Source organism: Phacochoerus africanus, chromosome 16 (assembly GCF_016906955.1).
Source record: "Phacochoerus africanus isolate WHEZ1 chromosome 16, ROS_Pafr_v1, whole genome shotgun sequence".
Taxonomy (NCBI): Eukaryota; Metazoa; Chordata; class Mammalia; order Artiodactyla; family Suidae; genus Phacochoerus; species Phacochoerus africanus.
The window spans coordinates 28,822,166-28,840,506 of NC_062559.1; the positions used below are offsets into that span (position 1 = coordinate 28,822,166).

The 18,341-nt window shown below is 33.6% G+C and overlaps 1 protein-coding gene across 1 annotated transcript in view; it reads left to right on the forward strand.

The window, feature by feature from the left end:
- ASZ1 (ankyrin repeat, SAM and basic leucine zipper domain containing 1) overlaps nt 1-18,341 on the forward strand; it is a 51,206-nt gene that overhangs the window by 4,650 nt on the left and 28,215 nt on the right. The window contains exon 4 of the mRNA XM_047763319.1: nt 2,283-2,394. Within this exon, the coding sequence (XP_047619275.1) occupies nt 2,283-2,394 (112 nt within the window). The remainder of the gene's footprint in view (nt 1-2,282; nt 2,395-18,341) is intronic.

Consider the following 18,341-nt stretch of genomic DNA (forward strand, 5'->3'; position numbering starts at 1 on the left):
TTTAAAGCCTTTGTCCTTGAAAATAAATGATAATAAGGGTAAGATGTTTGAGCTAACTTAACTGATTATGTTTACTGTGATTTTCTTGATTCTCAAGCAGCTATTATGCAAAGTGAAAAAAATATTAAAGCAATTAAAAAAAATCTTGGAGTTCCCATAGTGGCTCAGCGGGTTAAGAACCTGACTGTCTCTGTGAGGATGTAGTTTCTATCCCTAGCCTTGCTCAGTGGGTTAAGGATCCAGCGTTGCCAAAAGGTGCAGCTAGGTCACAGATGCAGCTCAGATTCAGCACGGCTGTGGCTGTAGCGTAAGCTGGCAACTACAGCTCTGATTTGACCTCTAGGCTGGAAACTTCTGTATGCCACAGGTGTGGCCATAAGTATAAAAAAAAATCTTATTAGTTATATAAATAACATACAAAACCAAATTAGAAAGCATGATATTTTGAAAAACTCTCCTGCCAAAGAGGTAGATTCCATTTATATTATTGTTATAACTGGTCATGTTATTACTATATGCCTTTAACTTGTATGCTAGAGAGTTTTGGTTATTTTTAAGGCAAAATTCATTGAAAGATAACATTGAAAAGCTAATAACTTAGTGAAAAATGGCTTGAAAATCATCTTTGGAATTTACAGCTCCGAATTATATCAGTTAAAGTTGTTTAAAGATAATTTATTAAATCCGTTTGATTCTGTCTTTGTTATTAAATAATTTCTACTCAGTAGTGCTCTGAGTCCTTCCGAAGAATAAGAATATGTGTGCAAATCCTATTTAATTATTATATTGAATTACTGATTATATTTAACATGCTTACAATAGATAAATTCATAATTCAGGTATAGGTTTCATTTTAGAATTAATTTTCATATTAATTTTGTACTACATCAGGTATTGTAAAACAATTTCTATTCTATTTTCTCATTTATATATTTTATATAAATTCCCATCTTATCCAGTTTAATTTTTAATCTCCTGCTGTGATAGATTTTTCTTTTTTTATTGTATCATTTCAAAATATCACCCAGTGAAAACTATAGTTAGGAATGCGATTTTTGAAATTATATAAAATAGTCTGTTCAAAAACTTGAGTTTTTTTTCTCTGCTTCTTGTAATCAGAGGAATACCTTACAGTTATAAAACACTTCCTATTTTTCCCAGCATGTTCACATGAATTATCTATGTATCCCACAATGGCTCCATCACTTAGAGGCCGGGTGCTAGGACTACTAAAATAATAAGCTATCACTGAAGACGCAGCTTGTCAGTGGCAGAACTAGGACTAGAATCTGTATTTCTATATTTGGTCAGTATTGAATCACTAATGTAAAGCATGGCTGCCATGTCTTTTTTTTTGTCTTTTTGGGCCATCCACATGGAGTTCCTGGGCCAGGGATCAGAGTCGAGCCACACTTGTGACCTATACCACAGCTGTAGGAACTCTGGATCCTTTAACCCACTCTTCCCAGCTGGGGATTGAACCTGCATCATGTGCTGCAAGATCCTGCCGATCCTTTTAGGCCACAGCGGGGACTCCAGTTTTTAATCCCCCAGTTCTTACTTGAGAATTGTTTTTGTTTTGTTTTTTAATTTAATCTGTATAGCAGAGATTAACACAACATTATAAATCAACTATACTTCAATAAAAAATAAATTAAGAAAATAAAATAAATGTAAAAAATAAATGACTAATGGGGGGGGCAGAGAGGAAAACAAACCTGATCTCCATTAATACTCTAGGAGCCAAGAGAAGTGTTTTAGGAAATGGGGCAAGCAAGAGAGATCAAGAATAAAAGGACTAAAAAGAAACCAGTAGGTGTGGCAGGTAGAACATCTTCATCAGGATGGCTTGAGCATAAGCCATATTTCATTGCGTTGCCAAAAGAGTGAAAAGAAGTGAAACCAGCAAATATCTATCACTGTTTTTAACCATGTGTTCAAGGCGAATTTTAATCAACCAAAAACTATTCAACTCCAGGCAGTATTTCTGCACACAGTCCATGCGCTGAACCACTTTCCTGTTCTCTTGAAGAAATGACAGTAGAGAAAAGAAGTTAGTAAATAAATGATCACTTTACTTAGGAAATTAAAGTGGTTCATCCCTGATCTCATTTTGGGGGAGAGGAGAACAAAGTTATCTGCTAAGAACAAGAGACTTGAGAATAGGTTATAGAATTTTAAGAATGCTAAAAAATATTTAGAATTTTTTGAATAAAAAATAAATTTTTTGAATAAAAATTCTAGATGTGTGTGGGGTTCTTCTGATTTTCTTTTCACTATAGATAAGCAAACTATTTTGATAACTGCATGTTCTGCTCGTGGCTCAGAGGAACAGATCTTGAAGTGTGTAGAGCTGCTACTTTCAAGAAATGCTGATCCAAATGTTGCTTGTAGGTAAGAACCTTACTCTTTGTTCAGAAATTATGAAGTTACTTTTCTTTGATTATCTGCCTGTTAAACATATGAAAGCATACTTTTTTAAAAATCATGAGCAATGTGTGTTTACTTGGCCATATAGCTAATGAATGAAAATAGATCCATAAGGTCATGGTTTTAGTTGTATAAGATTATCAAAGGAAGGGCATATCATCAAAGTAGTCTTTCTACTCTTAATTTCTAGAGGGATATCCTAAGAAGTTGAAAGAGAGGGAAAGTAGAACAATAAACTATATCATTTTCCTTTGAATTACACACTCAAAAGAATATGATGGTTGAGCTGTAATAGTAAAGCCTCTTAACTTAGTATTCTCTCTGTATAACACTTGCCCACTAAACAATTTTACACAAATACTAAGAGTTCCAGAATAATATATCAGAATGTTTCCACTTTCCTAAGACTTTTCCAATTAACTATGTTATATATCATATGTAAAACTGCCCAGATGCATAGACGATAAATGTAAATATATCTTGCATCTTTTGAAATGTTGATAATAAATTAGATTGTTGAGAATTTCTGCCACTGACTTCCTTCTTATCTGGCCCCATCTTTCTGTTAAATCTGTTTGTTTTATCTAATTTTCAAAATGAAGTAAGAAGTAGCCCATTCAACAGAAATATGTCTAGTATGAATGGAATTATTATTTATACTTCATTAATGAAAATAATAAAGATGTAATGCCTGATATGTAGAAATAGCTGGATTTGACTCTAGAAGTTTTTCTTTTTCCTAATTTAGCTTAGTTTCTGTAGTCTATACAGCAGCTTTGGAAGGTATTGTACAGCTTTAGATAATTCCCAGATCTTTTCTGAGATGAAGAGATTTTGATTTAGTAGAGTGGCTCCAGCAAGGTCTATTTGGTCTCCCAGTGGCTATTTGGCAATGTTTGGAAACATTTTTGATTGTCGCATCTGGGAGATGCTACTGGCATTTAATGGCTAGAGACCAGGGATGCTACTAAACAACCTGAGGACAAAGAATTGTCCATCCCAAAATTTCAAAAGTGCCAAGGTTGCAAAGCTTATAGAGTAGATAATCAGTATTTAACAAATAAAAATTTAAAAAGAACTGGGAAAGAGGCTACCTGCAAATTCTTAGCAAGTCAATCCACAGGCACTTTTAATCTGTCATTTATGGTATGATCCCTAGGTAGGTATAACTTTTGGATCTGATTAAACCTTAGAATTGGGAACTTCAGCATACCTTGCTAATGTAAACTTCAGTGGGCACTGTAATACTGATTTGTACTTTTAGAAGTGGCTTATGATAAGATCAGCCTTTCTGGAGTCATTGAAAATTGTTTTTTTGTTGGTGTTTTTCAGTTTTTTTCCTACTTCTATAAGACACAGATATTGAAGTCATTACCCTCCCAATCACTTACTATCTTGTAAACACACTAAAAGAGAATTCAAGCAAACCAGTATCATAGGTTCTAGACTATTCTGCTTCCTCAAGAACTAGAAGATGTCCTTTAGATACATAGGGAATACTTGGGAAAAAACATATTTCATTTGAATTAAAATAACACAAGGTTAGCATCTCAGGCTAAAATTAGAAGGCAACCACACAATTTCCAAACTGAAAACCCTAGAAAAGTTGATGAATTTGAAAGAGCGTAAGATTTAGATTGGTATGTACTCAACCAAAATAGAGAATTTTAAAACATGGTTGAAGAAAAGAGCAATCTGGAAGTTCGCTTCATGGCTCAGCAGTTAATGAACCCGACTAGGATTCATGAGATGCAGGTTCAATCCCTGGCCTCGCTCAGTGGGTTAAGGATCTGGCATTGCTGTGAGCTGTGGTGTAGGTTGAAGATGCAGCTTGGATCTGGTGTTGCTGTGGCTGTGGTGTAGGCCGGCAGCTATAGCTCTGATTTGACCCCTAGCCTGGGAACCTCCGTATGCCATAGGTGCAGCCCTAAAAAGCAAAAAAAGAGGAAAGAGAAGTCTGTATCTTATTAACAGATGTGAGAAATAGCTGATGAAACAAGCTGTTCAACTGTTTATTTTAATGCTTGAAGCATAAAGCAATAAAATGATTGAATTGTGTTTTCTTGTAGAAAATAAAGATCTTGATAGCGCTGAAGAGAGTAGGTCATGGCAAAAAGTGCTTTTAGGTTGCACATTTTATGAGGATAGCATTAGTGGACCTGTAGAGGTAGCATGCTGGCTGTATAAAAGAAAAAATCTCAGGACATAAGACGGTACAATGAAATTTGGGGAAATTTTATAGATAATTCACTAGCAGTGGCAAAAAATGAAACCTATTAGAAGTTCGGGAGTTTTAGTGTCATGTATCAAATGCCAGAAGATATAAGGTATACATGAGGGAACTATTATTCAAATATAAAAGAGCAAAACATATTTAGATGAATTTACATTCAAGCTGTTGATATAGCCTCTTTGGTTGAACAGTTCTTCTGCTGAGAAAAATTACCTCTCAAGAAAAAGAGAACAGAGGAAAGAGTAAACCGTGAAATATAAATGGATAATTTTCGTGACAGCTTGATGGTCATATACTTGCCAGCTGCAGAGGAAGTTGACCTGTAACTACTTCTTCTCTTTTTTAAACTAAAATAAGATCACTAGTCTTATTTCATGTAGTGAAAATAGTAGAAAAGTCTTAGAGGTCAACCTCTTAAACTAGAATGCAAAAGTCTCAGTTTTGGTATATCAGGTAGCCCAGAAGCCCTTCTGATTTCTGTGGATATAACTCAAAAGACAGTCTTAGTTTGCATATAATATGGAAAAAAGAAAAGGAGAGTTTTACCTGTATTAGGAAGATAATTCTAGATTTTATAATGGAGTGAGTCACTTAAATAAAATGTATGACTTGGTTTTGTATGCACCAAAAGTGAATAAAAGGATAAAAATTAAGAGAAAATTGTAGGATTCCCTATATACTTAAAGGTCTTACTGAATGGTACTGAGGAAATTCTGTAATAGTTAAAAATTTTTTATTGTGTATAATTTACATTCAGTGAAATATTCAGATTTTCAGTGCACAGTTGTATTCGTTTTGACAAATTCATTTGTGTAACTCACACCCCAAAATAGAACTTTTCTATCATCCCAGAAAGTATGCTGAAACTTATTTCTATCACTATAAGATTATTTTTGCTATTATAAAATGTTACATAAATATACAGAATTTTTGTGTGTATCTGAATTTTTTTCACTCAAGATAAGTGAGATTCCTCCATGTTGTGTGTATTAATCTTTTTTTAACTTTTTGCAGAGTGTTGCTCCACTGTATTGATAGTCTGTACTAATTTAAAGAGGTATGACAAAGTCTTTATGGCCTGACCAAAAATAACTGACCCAGTAGTTCAGAGAATCATCTTGGAAATTGAAAGAAAAGACAGAATAGTCTCTTTATTTATTTATTTATTTTTGGAGGAATTCCATTTATTGTGAATGCATTCACAATACATATTTATTGGAAGGCTCAATTATTCAGTGAGAAATACTGAGTGTTTATAAAATTTTTAGGAATGGCAGATTCACAGAACATGCTAGTAGAATAGTCTATTTAAAAAGCTGTTAAATTGTTAGAATACTTCAGCAGGTGGAACTGAAAGCCTGGTAATGCTTGCTCTGTGCTCAGGCAGCGTGAGTGCTGACAACATGGTACGTGTTTCTTTATCCCTAGCAGCTCTTGAAAGCAGGTCCAGGTGCCTAGAGCCAGTCCCTTAGCTTGGCTTCCACAGTCATCTTCATCTCACTCCTTTCTTGAACCCTTCCCAGATTCCCATCTTTTCCTCTAAAGTTTCCATAAAACTATTAATTCCTACCTTTCCCTTTTTTCTCCCCCCCCCCTTTTTCTGGAAAAAGCTTTTAAGTTGTAAAATATTTATAACATGAAATGTGCCTTTTTTAAATGTACAGTTCAGTGTATTTTTTGACTAAACTTTTGTCCCAGGCATCTGAGGCTTGCAGTTTTTTTTGAGTAATGCCTACTTTTCTAGGCTTAGTTCTTAGTTAAGCTAGAGACAAGCATTTTGTCACTTCAGGTAGCTCTGACTGAGCACTTTACGTAATGAATGCCTATTGGTGTTTGTTGTTTGATTTGCTTCAGCAAGCTGTTTATGTTTGTGGGTTGAACATCAGTATTAGTAATTGCTCTTATCATTTACAGCTTTTCTTTTACTCCCTTAGCCATTGTTATGGTGAGCACTTAATAATATTCAAATTTATTAAAGATTATTTAAAGGAGCAAATCTCAACTGCTTTGAAGTTATATGTTGTTCCCAAATTTTGTGTATGAGTAGCCTTTCAGATATGCTAGTACATTTAATTCCTACATGTCCACGTGTTTTGGCAACATTTTCTTAGTTTTTTCCAAATTTCTCTGTTTCATCTTAAAAATGTCTAATGAGGAAAACAATTGAATGTGGTAAGTATTACTGAGATATCTCCATTTGCCCCTTGAACCGTTATTATTACAAGCGTCTTAATTTTGGGTTGACACTTTGGTTCTGGAGAAGTATAATCCACTATCTCTTTAAATACTACCTCTCTCCTGTTCTTTTCTCTTTCTGGGTCTCTGATTATTTGTCTGTTAGATTTTGTCACTGTATCCACAATGTCTTTCGTCTTTATTTTCCATCTTTTTCTTTCACTATGCCACATTCTATATAAATAGCTTCTTATCTGCCTTCTAGGTCACTGAATCTCACTTCACTAGCTTCTAATTTAAACTCATCAATTGACTTTATAATTTCAGTTACTTTTTTATTTCTAGAAATTCTTTTTGATTCTTTTTAAAATTGGCAGTATAATGAAGTTATAAAGTGTTTAAAGAAGTTTATAGCCTTTTGTTCTTTAAAAATATTTTCAAGCTCTAATTCAGAACTTCTTTAATAAGATAAACATATGACCTAGATGAAACAGTTAAAAAATCTCAGTATCTGAGGTTTTTGTGGGTCTGTTTCTATTAGCAGTAGTTTCTCATGCTTCTCACTCATGACTGGGTGCTAGTCATTAGGTTTTAAAACTTACTCGTAGGAATAATATGAGGCTTAGGATGATCCATCAAAGAGGATTTTGTATATTTTTTAAAGGTGCATAAAGCACTGTTAGTCCAGGACTCATATAATTTGAGTTTAGGGGTTGAAGTTCCCTGGAACATTTTTGTGATGAAAACCTAAACAGCTGGTTTATTTCTGGTTCATCCTCAGCCTGAAGATGTAGTCCTTAGAGTCCCAGCTTAATGAGTCTTGAGTATAGTTTAGTAAACTCTACTTTGTAATGGCCCAGTGCTTTGAATTTTGTTCATTTTGAAGTCCGAAGCAACCAAAGTCACAGCTCAGTTTTACATTGGGTTCTCATGAACTGCCAAATGCCCTCAAGGTGAAAGCAACTGTTGAATGCTAGATTTGTTAATTTACCTCTAGATTTGCCACCTAGATTTTGGTTCAGTAGTTCTTTGATATCTTATAGTTCCTCAGTCTTTAAGAAATTAAAAAAATTTTTTCACCCAGCTATTGTAAATGTCTTCACAATTTTTTCATACAATTTTAATCCAAGTTATTTAGCTTGCCATTACTAGAAGTAGAAATCAGCATCTTCTAAATTTTTTGGTTTTTATTTATATATCTTTTGTCGTCTCTTTAACACTTTATATTCCATGTAGACTTTTTAAAAATCTTGTTGGAAATGGCATTGCTTTATTACTTAATAATCAGTTAGATGTTACTACACACAGTTCTACCTTGTTTTTTTATTACTTTTATTAATTAAAAAAATTTATTTTCCTTCCTGTGGAATACGAAAAAAAACTGACAACTTGAAAGCCATTTTTAAATTAACCACACTTCATTTTTTATGTTTCTCTTGGATCTTGCCACTGACAATACTAAGTGTACTGTGTCTAGCAAATATGGAAATTTAATTCTGATTTATTTATTTTGGCTTCAGAATTTGTTTCTGGGTTTAGGTTTTTTGTTTTAAAATAAAATATTTATTCAATGTTTCCTGTGTACCAGGCACTATGTTAATTGCTGTTAAATATGTTGTCTGATATAACCCTTACTGCTCCGTGGTAGATGGTTTGTTATTTTTGCAGAACAGAAAGTTGGCACTCAAGTATTTAAGCCTTTGAATGTGTCAAAGGTTTGGTAAGGAAATTTACAAGTTTGATATGAACAGGATCCACCATTGGAATATATGTATATTCCCTGTCTTATCTATGTTGAGGATTTTTTGACACAACCAGTTTAAATAGCATGTCTTTTCTAATTGTTGCCAAACACATGTTTTAAATTGCCTTATCTCTAGGCTTTTCCCTCTTTCCCTAAATTATTGTAGATACTTGAATATTTTCACTTGACAAACTCCACAGATTGCAAAGGGAAGTATGTGAATAGAAAAACATTATCACTTTAATTCAGTATAATTGTATTTAGCTCTGAAAACAAGATGACTTGTGACTAAATTAATTGAAAGTTGGCAGTTGTGCCATACTGTGGACTTTATTATTCCTTATTTTTTATATTAATGTAATAACAGATGATATATTAAAGTCTAAACGTTCCATATTAAACTATTAGATACATGATAAAATTTAAAACCCTCTTCAGTCTAGCCTTAAATTTGCAGCAATTTTTATTGTTGGAGTAATAATAAGCCTTTAAAAAGTATATATAATTAATTTCTACTTATAGGAATTGTGTGCTTTTTCCTCTAGTTTACTTACGTTTAAAAAGATATATTTTCTTTACATTTAGAAGGCAGTTTTTCTGGCAGACGAGTTTGTTATATTCAGAATGCTTAGTCATGAGATAAAAGTTTTGTAAAATGATGTGGCATTTTAATTTCAATAGATGTTTTATTACCATTGATAAGACAGCACACATTAACTAATGTCCAAAGTTTTGACGTAATCATTGTGTGATTGTTAACTTGTTGGATGTTATTGCCTTTACAGAAAATACTCTGGGAAAAATGTTGCTTTCTTTATCACAGTATAAATTTAGTTGTAAATGTCACTGGAACAGTTTGGTAGATAGAGGTGTAATTTTAGATTACAATATTAACTTGTTTTCTAGTTGTAAGTAATGATCTGACATATCTTTGCTCTGAAAACATAGGCAAAAGTAATAAAATATTTTCAGAAAAGAAATTTTAAATAGCTTATTTAGAAAACATTACTAGGAATTATCATTTCGTGATTTTTAAATTTTTAAATAGATTGCCTGTCCATATCCTGTGCTCATCTTTTTATTTACCTGTCTTTATCTGCATACAGGAGCTCTTCTTATATTTATCAGTTTCACATGTATGCAAATGGTAACCCATATCTTAGTGTTTGTTACCTTGCGTATATAGGGCATAGGAGTAATTGCTATAAACATACGTGAGATCTGCTTGGTCTTTTTGAAAGCACAGAATGGAGAGGATAGGGGTGAGAAAAGCTAGCAGATGAAAGCCCTTGGCCCTCATCTCTCAAAACACGTGCACAGAAACCCAGATTAAAGCAAAAACAAAAACCTTTCAAATTCTGATTTGACTTTGTCTTATTTGTGTCTGACTCCAGTGTTACATTGTGTGCTCAATACCAAAGCTTCTACCTGAAAGAAACCCATTCAGTTCTTCTGTTTAATTGTGGTCACATGGTCATATCTAACTTCAGTGGAGAGGGAAGTACAATCTTACTGTGTTCACAGAAGGAGAATCAATAATATTGTTGAGTGGACAGCCCTGGTGATTTACTATGTCACCCTACATGTATTTTATTCATGGCCGTAATAATTGTATTTCCTTTTTAATATATGCTTAAAGCAATAGTTAATTTTGAATTTTGAACATAAATTTATACCAAGAAAAATTGCTATTTATCTCACACTTTTTCCATTCACTTTTTATTACTTAATGAATTTTATTACATTTATAGGTATACAACAATCATCACAATCCGTTCACTTTTATATATAATGTATTCCTAATTTGTTCTTTCTTTGTTATATCTCTCAGATTTGTTGCAGTTTTGATATTTATCATCCCAACTTAGGGGTGACTTTAATAGCCTCCTAATTTATACACACACACACACACACATACATAGATATATATATATATTTTTTTTTTTTGGTCTTTTTGCTTTTTCTAGGGCTGCTCCCACGGCATATGGAAGTTCCCAGGCTAGGGGTCTAATCGGAGCTATAGCTGCCAGCCTACACCAGAGCCACAGCAATGCGATATCCGAGCCGCATCTGCAACCTACACCACAGCTCACGGCAACGCCAGATCCTTAACCCACTGAGCAAGGCCAGGGATCAAACCTGCAACCTCATGGTTCCTAGTCAGATTCGTTAACCACTGCGCCACGACGGGAACTCCCTAGTTGATATTTTTGATTGCACTCTCTACTTTAGTCAATCCTATATGCTGTTAGCTATAGAACCTACTTCCTTTAGTCTATTGGGTGAAATCCAAATCTCTCCATAATATGATTCCACCTTATTCTCGCTACTCCATACAATTTCAACTATGTTCTTTAGACATACAGTCTTTCCTGCCTCTTATGTTTTGTTTTTGTTATTCTTGAATTTGGAATATCCTTTCTTCCCCTCATTGTGCATTCAAATTATGCCTTCAAGGGCCAGATTAATAATAGTCTGTTAAGCTTCCCTATGTTGTTATAGCCTAAACAGTGCTTTTTGTTTAGAAGCTGTGATTTTGGGTGGGTGATTATCTTGTTTAGCACATGTTTATACATGTCATGTGTTGTCCTCTCATTGTTTCATGTATGAAAGTCTTAATTTTACTGTAAGTCACTTGACTACCATGGCACTATATGTATTTTTCAGCTCCTTCACAATTATTTCATGTAACATTTATCAGCTTTTTTATTGAATTTAATAGATTTGATACAGAATGATAATTTGTATAATTATGAAACTTAACTGAAACATATCATTTATGAAGTAGTTGATATATTAGTCCGTTTATACCGCAGAAAGTACGAACCATGACTTAGAGCCTGAAGATCTGGGTCTAAATACTATCTCAATGACTTGTCCAAGCTAATATGACTGTTAAGTCTTTTTGAAATCTTTGAGGCTCAGTTTCTTCTACCACTGAGAGATATGAACCTAGCCAGCTAGCATGATGTCTATGAAAATTTTTAAAAGGTAATGAATATGAATATTGCCTTTTCATAGTACTGGTGCTTAACTAAATGTTACATTTACTTAAATTGATAATATTTCCTGTGCTGTATTGAGAGCCATTATTTCCAAAATATTAATTTTTTATTGATTTATAAACTAAACTAATACAGATATATACTATTTTTCTTTAAACATTATCATTTTAATAAGATATACATAAATGTGTAAGTATATTAATTCTTACCTGTTGTGACTAAACATTTAAAAAAGATTATTTCAATATGACAGTAATATGGATTATCATTGCTGTGGGACAGGAATAAATAAACTAGAAGACACTGATGAAAGAAATAAAAGATGACACAAATAGATGGAAAGATATATCATGTACTTGGATTAGAAGAATTAATATTGTTAAAATGAACATACTGTCCAAGGCAGTATACAGATTCAGTGTTATCCCTGTCAAATTACTAATGGCATTTTTCACAGAGCCTGAACAAAAAAATTTTAAATTTGTATAGAAACACAAAAGATCCCAAACAGCCAAAGCAATCTTGAGAAAGAATGGAGTTGGAGGGATCAAGCTGCCCAACTTTAGACTATACTACAAGGGTACAGTAATCAAAACAGTATGGTACTAGAGCCAAAACAGATACTCAGATCAATGGAACAAGATAGAAAGTCCAGAAATAAAACCACATACTTATGGCCAGTTAATCTATGACAAGGGAGGCAAGAATATGCAACAGAGAAAAGACTGTCTCTTCAATAAGTGGTGCTGGGGAAACTGGACAGCCACATGTAAAAGAATGAAATTAGAACACTCTGTAATACCCCCCACAAAGATAAATTCAAAATAGATTAATATAAGACCAGATACTAATAAAACTCCTAGAGGAAAACATAGGCAAAACACTTTTTGAGTATAAATTATAGCACTATTTTTTGTATATATCTCCTAGAGTAATGAAAATAAAAATAAACAAATAGGACCTATTTAAAATTAAAAGCTTCTGTTTAGCTACTGCTGAAATTGGGCCTCTCCCTAGTGCCGCATAGAAACGCAAAGACAGTTTTGGATAAAAGACAAAAAAAATAGGTTTTATTGCTTTGCCATGTAAAAGAGGCCCAGAATGGTCAAAAGATCTAAACAGACATTTCTCCAAAGAAAACAGACAGATGGCCAAAAAGCACATGAAAAGATGCTCAACATCCCTAATTATTAGAGAAATGCAAATCAGAGCTACAGTAAGGTATCACCTCATACCAGTCAGAATGGTTATCATCAGAAAGTCTACAAATAATGAATGCTGGAGTAGATGTGGAGAAAAAGGAACCCTCCTATACTATTGGTAGGAATGTAAATTGGTTCAGCCGCTATGGATAACAACATGGAGGTTCTTTAAAAACTAAAAATAGGCATTGCCTGGCGGTTTAGCAGGTTGGGGATCCAGTGTTGTCACTGCTATGGTGCAGATTTGATTCCTGATGTTGGAACTTCCACATACCGCAGATATGGCCCAAAAAGATAAATAAATAGACCTAAAAGTAGAGTTACCATATGATCCAGTGATCCCACTTCTAAGCATATCCAGAGAAAACTCTTAATTCAAAAAGGTACATGCACCCAAGTGTTCATAGCAGCATTGTTTACAGTAGCCAAGACATGGAAGCAACCTAAATGCCCATCAACAAATGAATGAGTAAAGATGTGGTGTTTGTGTATATGTGTATACATACAAAAGGGAATATTGTTCAGTCATAAAAAGAGTGAAGTAAAGCCATTTACAACAACATGGATGGACCTAGAGATTATCATACTAAGTGAAGCAAGTCAGACAAATATCATATGATACCACTTATACATGGAATCTAAAAAAAAAATGATACACATGAACTTCTTTTAAAACAAATAGATTCACAGACATTGAAAACCAACTTAAGGTTACCAAAGGGGAAAGGTGGAGGGAGGGATAAATTAGGAGTTTGAGATTTACATATGCACAGTACTATATATAAGCTAGATAACCATCAAGGGCCTACTGTATAACACAGGTAACTGTACTCAGTATCTTATAATGGAAAAGATCTGAAAAGATTATATATATGTGTGTGTGTGTGTGTATAACTAAATCACTTTTATGTACACCTGAAACTAACACAACATTGTAAATTACACTTCAATTGGAAAAATAAAAAAAATTTTAAACATAAAGGATTGTTAAAAAGTTTAATAAAGTAAAATGTACTTAAATCTCAAAAATACCCAAATATATTTTATGTATTATGACAGATTTTTCTACATATTAGCATCTCTGAAATTGGTATGCCTCCAAAACTGATGGTGTCTTAGACCAAATGAAATATAGTAATTTGTTGCTTAACCTATTTTAGTAGTTTTGTCTTAATGTATATTTTTTGTATTCAGGAATGACCAGTGGTATTAGAAGTCCTAGGAGAAGTTAACAGTGTAAAAATAACATTTTAAGTTTTCTCTCGTAAGATCATAGCTTTCAAAAATTAAATTTTTTCTTATTTAAATATATTCTATTTTAGCATTTTCCCACCAGAATAGTTACTTTCTATATATTAATGGTCTGTGCTGAAGAATTTTAGTATGATTACTGATGCAAGCGAAGCATAAGATATAAATAATTAATATATTTTTCCATTATACTACCCTGTATACACATACAGATGATATTTTCATTAATAGGGAATATAGTGCTACAGTTATGTTTCCTTTTGGAAAATCTTCCCTCATGCCAGTGTTAAAGCAATAACCTTATGAATATATGGAAATGAATCCATTGCTGGGAAAGATTATATCACCTCTTAATACATGTCTGTGGAAATCTGCAATTATTAGGACCTTTTATTTAGTCAGGAATTTATTGGATCCTAATCTTGTGAAGATACTAATTTTTAATATCCATTGGCACTTATTAAAGCTAACAGAAGACATAAACATTAAGAGAAGCTATGCAAAACTCCATATCAAAGCTATAATTCATATAGTCTTTGAAAGTTATGTTTTGCCTAATGAATCTAATTTTGCTTTAAGTATGTTTTAAATAAAGTAATACAGGCTTTTTGTATCCCCCTCAGTCATACTCACTTTTCTCCCTACTTTCCCAGAGGTAACCAGTCTTATAATTTGCATGTGTGTGTATATTTCCTGCCCATGTTACAGTATATATTACATATATATATAGTCATCCATCCCTCTGTAAAAATTAGATAGTAAAATCTGGCATATCTTTTAATTCCACTTTTTTACTGAGATATGATTTATAAAGTATAATAGCATAGATCATAAATGTACCTTTTGAATTATATATTTCTACCCATGTAGCTCTCACATCTCTTTCAAAATACAGAACATTTTCCATTACCCTAGGAAGTTCCCTTAGGTCCTTTCGAAGACAATTGCTTGAACCCTAGAAGCAAAACTCTTATTTTTCTCTCTCCTGAGTTGGTGTTTTGGTTAGTACATCATACATTATATACATGCTTAGTATCTGAATTCTTTAATATAGCATTTTTTAGATTTGGCCATGTTTTATGTATCAGTAATTTATTTCTTTTTATTGCTAAGAAATAGTCCAATATATCAAAGTTTTTTTTAATTCTCCTAGTTTTCCTTTTTTATTGATTTCTAGTCCACACCTATCAGAGAACATATTCAGTATGATTTTAGATCTTTGAAATTTGTTTAGACTATGGCCCAGCCTGTGATCAGGTTTTGCACATGTTCCATGTACACTAGAAAAGAATGTAATATGGCAGTAGTTAGGTGTGAATGGTCTATGTGTATTAGTCAGACAACATTTATTAGTTTCATTGTTCATATCTTCTAAATGGCTAATAATTTTTTTCTGCTTGTTGTTCTACCAGTTAACTGTAATTTGTATTTTGTTGAACTTTTGCTTTTAAGGCCACCATACTCCTGATGCAGTAACCTTTTATTCTTATGAAGTGTGCTCCTCTGTATGCTTAGTAATTATTCTTTATTGTAATATACTCTAATACTAGTATAGTTATTATCAGTTTTCTAGTGTTTGTATGATATAGCTTTTTCCATTCTTTTGCTTTCAACCTTTCCATGTTTTTACCTAAGCAACATGTAGTTCTTTTATCTAGATTAATTAATAATTGCTTCCTTTTAATTGGAATATTTAGTCCATTTGCATTTAGGGTACATATTGATATATGTTCCATTTAATGAGTGTTCTTTTTTCTAAGATTGTTTCTACATTAACTTTTTTTTTTTTGTCTTTTTGCCATTTCTTGGGCCACTCCCGCGCATATGGAGGTTCCCAGGCTAGGGGTCTAATCGGAGCTGTTGCTGCCAGCCTACGCCAGAGCCACAGCAACGTGGGATCCAGGCTGCATCTGTGGCCTATACCACAGCTCACGGCAACGCCTGATTCTTAATCCACTGAGCAAGGCCAGGGATCAAACCCACAACCTCATGGTTCCTAGTCAGATTCATTAACCACTGCGCCACGACGGGAACTCCTGAATTAACTTTTTTATTATTCAGTTTTCTGTCTTGCTAGTTACTCATTCTTCTATTACTCTTTGAATGGCTACTCTAGAGATTATAACATGTATTCTCTACTTCTTAGAGTCTATTATAAATTAGTACTTTTACCAATTCCTGGAGAGTGGCAAGAATCTTAGAATATTTTAACTCCACTTGTCCATCCCACCTCTGTCTTGTGCTATTATTATCATATATTCCAGATCTATATGTATTTTAAACCTCATAATATATTATTAGTATCATTTTATGGCTGTCAATTACATTGTTATTATTTACTTTTATTTAGATTTACTCACATATTCATTCTGGTCCTCCATTTCATCCTATATTTTGATATTTCAGTCAGGTTATTTTTCTTCTGAAAACCTTTCTTCAGTGTATTTGCTGGTAACAGTCTTTTTGTTTGAAAATCTTTTTATTTCACTTTAATTTTGAAAGTTATTTTCATTGAACATAGATTTCTAGGTTAGAAGTTAACTTCCTTTGGTATTTTAAAGCTATTATTTTATCTCCTAGCCTCCATCATTTCTGTTGAAAAGCTGTTAGTCTTATTGTTGATCCTTTGAAGGTATTGTATTTTATCTTGTGATTGTTTTTAAGATTTTCCATCTGTCTCTTGTTTGGGGAAACTTAGCTATGATAACCCTAGGTATAGTTTTCTTTAAATCTGTTCAGCTTGGGTTTCATAGAACTTGAATCTGTCATTTGTACATTTCATCGTACTTCTGGTATTTCTTGCAGATACTACTCTTGCCTCATTCTCCCTCTTCTCTCTGACTGAGATTTAGACCATTATACCCATGTCACAATACATCTTGTAACATAGTTTCCTGGGTACTTCTTCCTGGCCTAGCTTCCAGGTTACTAATCTTCAACTGTAGCTAATCTGCTATTAAACCCATCTATTACCTTCTTAATCTCAATAATCCTATTTTTTAGTTCCAGAATTTCTACTTGCCTCTTTTTTCCCCTAAAATTCAGTTCTTTTTCTTCTGCTTTTTTTTTGGGGGGGGGAACGAGGGGGGCTGTACCCATGAAATGTGGAGGTACCCAGGCTAGGGGTTGAATTGGAGCTACAGCTACCAGCCTATGCCATAGCCACAGCAACTCCACAGGGTCCGAGCCCTGTCTCCCACCCACACCACAGCACATAGCAATTCCGGATCCCTGACCTGCTGAGCAAGGCCAGGGATTGAACCTGCATCCTCATGGACACTAGTCGGATTCGTTTCTCCTGCACCACAATGGGAACTCCCAATTCTTTAATTAAATTCTTTTTTTTTTTTTGCTTTATATTTTCTGGAACATATTAATCACATTTTAAAGTGTATCTGATACCATCTATAGATCTGTTTTTGGTATTTCTCTTTTCTTTTGGTCACTTGGTTCTGTCTCCTAAAATCCCTAGTAATTTTTGTTGAATACTGGATATTATGTATAAACATTTGTATGGTTCTCTTTCCTTCCAGAAAATATTTAATTTTCTTCTAACTGGTGGTAAGAAGCTTGATCTAATCAGGGATCACAGTGGTTCAGAGCTGGGTGTGTTGGGTTTTAGTCTGTTTCCCTTACAGCTTTTCAGTGGTCTCAGCACAAACTTGGGTGTTATCTTGAGCCACTCTCCCCTTAAAGGTCATGAAGGCCAAATTTTGTCTCCTTATTTTTATAGGAATGCTGAAAGTCCTTCTTAGCTTTTCAGCCTCTTAGCAATTTATAGTCTTTCTCTCTCCCTCCTCCATATATTTTGTGTATTTTTAGGACCTGCAGGTGCTTTAAAAGTAAACGCCCTTTTTTGCAGGGCCACTTTTCTGCTATTCCCTTTTTTCCAGACTCTTAATCCTTGAAGTTCTTGGTTGGTAGCCCATAACTCCAGTTTTTGTGTCTCTAGCCTTATAAGAAAGCCTAGAGGTATTTCTTTCTACTTACGCCACCCAGGGATTGGCAAATGTCTCAAGAGGAAAAGTGGCAGAGAATGTAGGATTCAATTCAACAAATGCTTCTTTTTTCTCCAGGACCTCAGCTTCTCATGTTATAGCTGCCTTGGTTTTACTACAGTGCCTTCAAACACATTTTATATTTTATCAGCTTTTACAGCCTTTGTTAGTGGAAGGGTTGATCTAATAAAACTACTCTAGTAGCTGAAAATGGATGTTCAATTCACAGCATTTTATCATTTTCAATATCTCCTTTATCACAGTTGTTTCATCAGTCTCCCAGCTAAAAGCTGATTGTTTAAA